Source organism: Rhamphochromis sp. 'chilingali', assembly GCF_963969265.1.
Source record: "Rhamphochromis sp. 'chilingali' genome assembly, chromosome: 4".
In the NCBI taxonomy this organism is placed as follows: Eukaryota; Metazoa; Chordata; class Actinopteri; order Cichliformes; family Cichlidae; genus Rhamphochromis; species Rhamphochromis sp. 'chilingali'.
In genome coordinates, this window is record NC_137948.1 from 31,064,246 (window position 1) to 31,073,916 (window position 9,671).

The 9,671-nt window shown below is 43.2% G+C and overlaps 1 protein-coding gene across 1 annotated transcript; it reads left to right on the forward strand.

The window, feature by feature from the left end:
• Positions 1-995: 995 nt before the first annotated feature.
• Positions 996-7,985, forward strand: LOC308395012 (kelch-like protein 10; the record flags this gene model as incomplete). The annotated part of the gene is made up of 5 exons (XM_080879666.1): positions 996-1,003; positions 2,150-2,633; positions 4,765-5,379; positions 6,099-6,248; positions 7,623-7,985. The coding sequence occupies 5 exons, from the start codon at positions 996-998 to the stop codon at positions 7,983-7,985; spliced, it is 1,620 nt and encodes a 539-aa protein (XP_080735792.1).
• Between the last annotated feature and the right edge of the window lie 1,686 nt (positions 7,986-9,671).

A 9,671-nucleotide genomic window follows, 5' to 3' on the forward strand; every position in this document is an offset into this window, starting at 1 on the left:
AAAAGGAGGACCCAAAATGCAGCAAACTGATGATACGAATGACGTTTTATTTACAGGGTGGTAGTGGCAAAAACAGGCAATGAAGCACGAGTAATTACAAACGGAAACCTAAACTGGGAGAAACTAAAGAGCAAACCTGAAATCTTACAAAACTGAGAGCGGAGCAGAGAGACGCAGACCAAGGACCAGGATACCAAGAAACACAGACGAGCCGACAACGAACACAGACCGACACCCACTATATATACACACACACACACACACAAGGTAATCGGGTAATCGCACACAGGAGGGAAGAACAGCTGATCTGAATACACATGATGACTGGAGGACACAAGCTGAACACAATGACAACAGACACAGACTTTCAGAACAAAACAGGAAATCTAGAACCCGAACCGGACACAAGGGGGGAGGACACAGAATAACTAGAACAGAGGGAAATAATCACAAAACACAAAACGCTGGGTCAACGACCCAGGACCATGACAGTTAGGTCACAAATATTTGGACAGAGACAACTTTTTTCTAATTTTGGTTCTGTATATTAGCACAATGAATTTTAAATGAAACAACTCAGATCCAGTTTAAGTACAGAGCTTTAATTTCATATATGGAACAAAGCGACTGCATAAAAATGTGAGGAACTGAAGCCTTTTTTAGCGCAATCTCTTCATTTCAGGGGCTCAGAAGTAATTGGACAAATTAAATAACTGAAAATAAAATCTTCATTTCTAATACTTGGTTGAAAACCCTTTGCTGGCAATGACAACCTGAAGTCTTGAACTCACGGACATCACCAGATGCTGGGTTTCCTGTTTTTTAATGCTCTGCAAGGCCTTTACTGTAGCGGCTTTCAGTTGTCATTTGTTTGTCGGCTTTTCTGTCTGAAATTTAGTCTTCAACAAGTGAAATGCATGCTCAATTGGATTAAAACAGTGGTTCCCAAAGTAGGGGGCGTGCCCCTTGGTGCAGAGCCTAGCATAACGGACATAATGGACAGGTTTGGACAGAAGATTTTCTTGTAAAACAAAGGGGGCCTAGCAAAAAGAGTTTGGGAACCACTGAATTAAGATCAGTTGACTGACTTGGCAATTCAAAAATATTGCACTTCTTGGCTTTAATAAACTCCTAGGTAGTTTTGGCTGTATGTTTTGGGTCATTAGCCATCTGTAGTATGAAATGCATTTACAAAATCAATTTGACTCTAGGCGGGCAGTATGTCTTGAAACACCTCAGAATACATTTAGCTGCTTCTGTCCCGTGTAACATCATCAATAAACACTAGTGTCCCAGTGCCAGTGGCAGCTTTGCACGTCCAAGGCATCACACTGCCTCTGCCTTTTTTTTACCGATGATATGGAGTGCTTTGGATCATGAGCTGTTCCACGTCTTCTCCATACTTTTTTCTTGCCATCATTCTGGTGAAGGTTGATCTTGGTATCATTTGTCCAAACAATGTTTTTCCAGAAGTGTGCTGACTTTTTTTACATTTTTTTTTTTTAGCAAAGTCCAATCTAGCCTTTATATTTGTAGCATTTCATGTTCCTTTTAAGCCTTAAGAGTATAAAGGAAATGTACACCATTAAGTCCTGCTCTCAAAATCTGATATAGATGTAACACTGTCTGTGAAACTGGATTTAAGTGCTTAAAATTAAAATTTAAAAACATATTTAGCACCATCTTTTGTCAGTACGGAACTGGACGTTATCTGGTTGGTTGGCTGGTTGGTTGTGGCAAATAGACTTACATTAATTTTAGCTAACTAGTGACAGAATCAATAACTCAGAGGAAAGTGCAGTGCAATTTGCTGAGATGTTCAATGAAAATTACATAGTTTGTCTTCAGATAAAAAAAATAACATCTAATCTTTACGTAGATGCCAGTTGTCATCGTGAGACACTAAGTGATCTCCAAGCTGTTCTCTGAATCCTTACAAAAACCCTTGGATGCTATAACTTTTTCAATAGTTATAATATCATATAGTGGTATATCTCACAGAGGTCTGGGCACTGCTGTAAATATAAGTCTTGCATCGGCTGAATCCACGCCAGTCCACTAGAGACACAGGCAGCTAAAAATGAAGTTCACATAAAGTATGTGCTACAGTTTAAGTTGCTGCTAACTAACTCTCCATCTCTACCCTCAGGGCTCTTTTCACCCACTGCAGCGACCCAGACAAACAGGTCTTCAACATACCTGGCTTGTCTTCTGAGATGATGGCACTCATCATTAACTTTGCTTACACCGGCTCAGTTTCCATAGCAGGGGAAAATGTAGTGGAACTTCTCATGGCAGCTGATCAATTCAAAGCAATGGACATTGTGAAACTCTGCTCTGACTTCCTCGGGGAGCAACTGTGCCCAGAGAACTGCGTTGGCATTTGGCAGTTCACAAAAGTATGCTTATCACCCGAACTACGCGCCAAGGCCTACCACTACATCATCAGTAACTTTGAGCAGGTTGTTCTTGAGGAGGAGTTCCTGCAGCTAACTGTGGAGGAACTTACTGACATCCTTGATAGAGAGGACCTCAATGTGCAGTTGGAGACCACTGTGTATGAAGCGCTTACAAAGTGGATTAGCCATGTACCTGTACAACGGAAACAACACCTCACCGCTCTGTTGTCCAAGGTCTATAAACTTTCATTACTACATTTAGTTTGGACTTAAATCTTCAGTATTTAAGTCATAGATTGAGTCGATCCATCTGGGTATAAGGATGCTTTAATATCTTGAGATGTTGCTCTTTTCAGGTGTAGCCAAACCACATTTAAGAAATTCTCTTCAAGAGCATTAAAACCGTATCAGATCTCTACATACATACTATAGAATAAATTATATTTATTAAGTATAGTTGCTAGGGCTATGACTAAAAACTGTCCCTGTTGACGAAAAGGCTAATGGTGTCTGACTTTGGTCTCTCTCTTGCTAGTGTTACACCCCGGCCTAGGCAACCGGAGTGCAACACAAAAAAAAAGTAAAAATAAAGAAAAAAAAACACACAAAAAAACCCCCACTAAAGCTTACCACCAAAATCCCAAAACGAAAGTATCGACAAATCTATTTACAGCTATTTACAACAAACTATTTATTTACAACACGGGGGAGATCGCGACCATGACACACTGAAACACAAGGCTTAAATACATAGAAGGGGCAATCAGGGAATGGACCACAGGAGGGAAACACAGCTGGGGCAAATTAGACCTGACGAGACAGGGAAACGTAAACTGAAAACACTAAGATAACACAGACTTTCAAAGTAAAACAGGAAACACATAACAGTCACGCCAAAAGCAACACACCGACAACACCAAAACGTAACAGTTCCCCCCACCCAAAAATCAAACATTTAACACCAAGTGAAAAGTTTGATCCAGACAGACGAAGCCGATGAAGGCTGGAGCGGTCCCACGGACCCTCCAGCGACGACGAAGGCTGGAGCCGTCCCTCGGACCCTCCAGCGAAGGCGGATGAAGGCTGGAGCGGTCCCACGGACCCTCCAGCGACGACAAAGGCTGGGGTGGTCCCACGGACCCTCCCCTCAGCGAAGGCAGACGAAGCTGATGAAGGCTGGAGCGGTCCCACTGACCCCCCAGCAGACGACGAAGGCTGGAGCAGTCCCACGGACCCTCCAGCGAAGGCGGATGAAGGCTGGAGCGGTCCCACGGACCCTCCAGCGACGACAAAGGCTGGGGCGGTCCCACGGACCCTCCCCTCAGCGAAGGCAGACGAAGCTGATGAAGGCTGGAGCGGTCCCACTGACCCTCCAGCAGACGACGAAGGCTGGAGCGGTCCCACGGACCCTCCAGCGAAGGCGGATGAAGGCTGGAGCGGTCCCACGGACCCTCCAACGACGACAAAGGCTGGGGCGGTCCCTCGGACCCTCCAGCGAAGGCGGATGAAGGCTGGAGCGGTCCCACAGACCCTCCAGCGACGACAAAGGCTGGGGCGGTCCCACGGACCCTCCCCTCAGCGAAGGCAGACGAAGCTGATGACGGCTGGAGCGGCCCCACCGACCCTCCAGCAGACGACGAAGGCTGGAGCGGTCCCACGGACCATCCAGCGAAGGCGGATGAAGGCTGGAGTAGTCCCTCGGACCCTCCAGCAGACGACGAAGGCTGGGGCGGTCCCTCGGACCCTCCAGCGAAGGCGGATGAAGGCTGGAGCGGTCCCCGGACCCTCCAGCGAAGACAGAAGGCCGAAGCTGTCCCTCCTTCGGACCCTCCAGCGATCCCGGACGAGCCCCCATATGTTACACCCCGGCCTAGGCAACCGGAGTGCAACACAAAAAAAAAGTAAAAATAAAGAAAAAAAAACACACAAAAAAACCCCCACTAAAGCTTACCACCAAAATCCCAAAACGAAAGTATCGACAAATCTATTTACAGCTATTTACAACAAACTATTTATTTACAACACGGGGGAGATCGCGACCATGACACACTGAAACACAAGGCTTAAATACATAGAAGGGGCAATCAGGGAATGGACCACAGGAGGGAAACACAGCTGGGGCAAATTAGACCTGACGAGACAGGGAAACGTAAACTGAAAACACTAAGATAACACAGACTTTCAAAGTAAAACAGGAAACACATAACAGTCACGCCAAAAGCAACACACCGACAACACCAAAACGTAACACTAGCAATAAGAAAATTAAACAACATTAGGAGCATTATCCTAAAGAAGCTTGAGTTTACTAAAACTGATGTAGTTGAAATTCATAGTCACATTCTCTTCTGTCATCTCTCTATAGGTCCGACTGGGATTGATGACGTCAGACTACCTGAAGGACCATGTGCTGTCTAGTGAGCTGGTGGAGGCCAATTCTGAGTGCCTGTCCATGATAAGTAATGCCATCTTAGACATACATGATCTAGGAAGCAGACCCTTCATATCTGCCTTGTATCACCCTCTTGCTCGTCCACGCCTGCCTCATTCCATCCTGCTGGCCATTGGGGGGTGGAGTGGTGGTGAGCCAACTAACGGCATCGAAGCCTACGATTGCCGGGCTAACCGCTGGGTCAATGTAACGAACAACCTCGAGTGTCCTCATGCTTATTATGGAGCCGCATTCCTCAACGGGTACGTCTACTCCGTTGGTGGCTTCGACGGGGTGGAGCATTTCAACAGCGTCCGTAGGTTTGACCTGACCACTCGCGCCTGGAATGAGGTGGCGCCCATGCACTCCCGCCGCAGCTATGTGAGCGTGACTGTGTTGAACGGGTTCATCTATGCCCTGGGAGGCTACGACGGGCATGTACGACTCAGCAGTGCAGAACGCTATCAACCTGAACTCAACCAGTGGAGTCTTATTGCACCGATGCACGAACAGAGGAGCGACGCCAGCTGCACAACACTTAACAACCGGGTGGGTGAAGTAAAAGAGTAGCAGAGAAATAGAGTAGGGTCTCAGGCACACAGGCCTAGAGACCTGTCAGCAACCTTTGGTAACAACGAGTTGCTAGGGAAAAATGTGTACTCCTCAGCTGGTTAGGCAGTGATTGTATGAAAGACTACAGATTTCTACAGCAAATAGTTTGAGTATTTGCAGACAAGTCAGAATACTCCATGCAAACCTCAACAGTCTGCTTACGACCAAAGGAAACACAAGGAGGCTTGTGGTGCAACACCTTCCTGGTTACAATTTCACAGTAGTGACAGCCATCAACCTCCAGCAACCACTTGCCAACCAGTCAGGGAATACACATTTTTACAGTGAAGCGAGGTGCAAGATAGGTCACAAACTGGTTTCTATGTTCATGTTTTCAAATTTAAAAGTATAGTTTAAAGTTGAACAATATACTAATATATATCTATTTTGTTTCTAACTGATCACAAGTGCATCTTTGCATTTATGTACAGTACTTTAGTTGAGTTGACTTGTCAACTAAAATATAACAGATATTACAAAAAATTGTAAAACACATCATTCTTTTATTATATTAAGATCCCATATTACAGTTATTTATCTGCATTCCTGAACAGAAAAATTAGCCTTATTGATTGCATGTTATGTTTGATTCATTTCTGGCTTTCTGACTCAAAGAAGTCCCACAAAAATTTTTAATGTCCCTTTTTTGTTTTCAGATTTACATTTGTGGTGGACTCAATGGCAACGAGTGTCTGCAGACAGCTGAATATTACAACCCAGAGAGCAACCAGTGGACGATGATCAGTCCCATGAACAGCCGCCGCAGCGGGATAGGTGTCATTGCATATGCGGATCATGTCTTTGCAGTAAGACAAAGTAGTGCTGACACTCACGTAACATACAAATCAAATCTGTAATGTGCTTTGATCAGTAAGGTTTAACACAGATTTGGCTGACACAGAATTTGGCTAACTTTGTTTTGTATTTATCAATGATCAGATTCCTATCCTGACCACAGGTTCAGAGAAGGCATTCTTACTCATTCTATGTATTAATTTAACTGATTAGTGATGTTTCTGCCTCTCTCTTTTTTTTTTCATGTGCCTCATTCCCAAAATGTTGTGTCTTTGATGATTTCACATTTCACTCAGTACAACAGAAATACTTATTCAAAACCAACATTGTCATCCTCATCGTTCCATAAAGGACATATGTTAGAGACAATTTCAAACTTATCCTGCGATACCTTTAGAAAAATGAGGGAATAAGCCAAGTGATTAGAACTCATCCTCTGGGGACGGTAGGCATTTTAGCTGTAAATTTATCTTGCTATTTGCCTTAAAACCACTTATTTAGTTGTTTAGCAGCTGCACCCTTTGGTAAAAAGCAAAGATTTTAGTCTCACCTTCTGAGACACACTTCTTTATTTAGCTAGCTACCGTTTAGTATTTATTTTAGTCTCTATTCAAAAAAAGGAAAAGTTATCATCAGCAGAATGCAGTGACCTTACCCTGGTGCTGACCTCAGGGTCTTTGATCAGGCTTTTAGGCCCCAAGGCCTATCAGGGCTACTTTAATCTGTTATAGGAAGAAAGGACTGGAACTCAATGTTCCTTTTTGGACTAAAGGCAAAAGAGCTTTGAAGACATTTATACTGAAAACACAAATACTTTGTCGAGGGCTATTCATCTTTGTTGATAATAGCGTGGTGTAATAGACAACAGTGCTTTAATAGCTGTAGTTGAGGCTTGAGTGAAAAAAGGTCTCATACAGACTTCCACAACAGCTGGCTTCTACTTTATTTTACTTTTTCCTTTTAATTCAGAAGTCATTTTCACACACCACTGCACCCTGATCTTTTCTAGACATTCCCAACAAATGTGGGCCTGTGAGAATGCAAATACTGGGACGTTAATGAGCCTTTTTTAAACAACTTTTATGTGTAAACTCCATATAACAGCATGAGAATATGTCAGGTAGGTGTTCGCTTTATCCAGGTAAAACCCTAAACCAATCAGAGTATTTCCAGTAGTCAGATCACACCTAAGGTAAACAATCTCCTTGTATCTGCTACATATTAAGGGCAACTTGGGACAATATTGCAACTTAATTCTTCTGTCACTTTCTGGAGTATCTGTGCAAAAGCAGCTAAAGACATATAGCAGGTGCATTTTCTTACAGGGGTACGGTGAAGCTGGTTACACTTACATTCAATCATTTGAGCCACGTATTTACTTTTAGGTTGGTGGCTTCGATGGAAACAACCGTCTGCGCACCGCTGAGGCTTACAACCCGCATACCAACACGTGGAACCTCGTGTTCTCTATGCTGACCCCGCGCAGCAACTTTGGCATTGAGGTAATTGATGATCGCCTCTTTGTCGTCGGGGGTTTCAACGGCTTCACCACCACTTTGGACGTCGAGTACTACACCGCTTTAACCAATGAGTGGTATGAGGCGTGCGGCATGGATATTTTCCGCACAGCCTTGAGCTGCTGTGTGGTGTCCGGACTTTCCAACCTGACTGAGTACACCTTTCCTCGTGACTTCCTGCCACTTGAAAATGTTCTAGAATTAGCAATGGAGTCAGCAGAGTCCACGTAACATCTTTAAAGTGCAGTACTGCCATGTGTCAACATCTGAGTCTCCAACATGAAGGACTGAAATAAATCTTTAGAGCATTAAACTGCTGGTGAACTGGACATTTTTTGTATGTATCTCAAAAACTTTCAGTAGGAGAGCCTGCACTGTAGATACTGGGTTTTATTAAGAGAATGCAATTGCAACAATAACAAATTGAAAAGATTTTTTCATTCCCTGTAATGTATGGCTGCTGAGTAGCCATACCAGACATGCACACAGGGTGACCAGATCACAATAAGCCGCATGTCGGACTTATCAACTCTTGCTAGGTAAACACCATAAGAATAAAGGGAAGTTTTCACTCTCCCTTGTTATTTCAGCTGCGGTTCTGTCTGGTAACAGTCTATAGGTTTGAGTAAGGATGTATCCAATATTTTACAGTTGTACTAGCCAATACCCAATAAAGCAATTCTTACTTTTATACCAAACTAGTCAGTCTCAGCTTAGTCAATTTACTCTTTCACAGTAGAGCCTATTTTCTGAATAGTCTTCTGTCTAAACTCAACATATAAAAAAAAAAAATCTTAAAATTAACTAAAAGCGAGGCTGTCTCTGCACTGCACAGACCAAACACAAAATGTCGGCATGTTAGCCAATATTATCGTGCACCCTTAATTATAACACTGGGCTAACCTGGCCAAATTACAAACAAAAATCAATCACAACCAACATGGACTGTAGTAGCCGTGGAAGGAGAGAGGAAGTGCTTTCCTATAGTCCATCTGACCATATTGGCTTTACTGGCCAATAAAAGCAGTCCACTCAGCCATGCCAGAGGGGCCGATGGCGCGATATGGCCACCTTGCTTCTGTCAGTCTGCCCCAGGGCAGCTGTGGCTACAACCGTAGCTTGCCTCCACCAGTGTGTGAATGCGAGAGTGAATGAATAGTGGAATTGTAATTAAGCAAACTTCCTGTCCCCCACACCATTTCCTGTCACACACACAGCACGCAGCTTCTCAGAGCAGCTCAAGCTGCTTTTCTGTTTCTGCAGGCTAATCAAACTTATTTTGTATTTACAATCTACAAACCCTCTGTAATTCTACTAACTTTTGATCCAAAATGTAGCATCATTCACACAATGATTTCATAATCCTCTCACACCTTTATTTATCATTCAAAACCTTCTACTCACCACATTCACACACTTAAACTGTGACCAGAGTTGAGGAATATAACTCAAAACAAGCTTTCCTAAAAGTATTTTAGACATGCTTGTCATAATCAGAAAGAGCAAGTCAACAAAAACAAAGAAAAAAACAATTGAAACCTCTATTAATTCTCACAGCACACACAAGAAATTGAAAAAATAAAACACACCAGCAACTATTGCTGGAGAGAAGTTACTACTGAAAGTAATATGTTAATCTTAAGTATATACAATGCACTCACTATATTTATATATCTACATCCAAACTCAGTCAATTACTATACATCCACTACAGCAACTCAAAACTTTATTTATAGCCCTCTAATGAACATAAATGGTGTCTTAAACACACATTCAACAATGTTTGCAGCAGTATTTGTAAAACCAGCTGTGGCTTAAACAGTTCACTGCTTACTAATTTGCATTTTCATACTCACACACACACAGTCTAAAAATAGCTCCAGCATTGCCTCAGACTCCTTTCACACAGAGATCTCT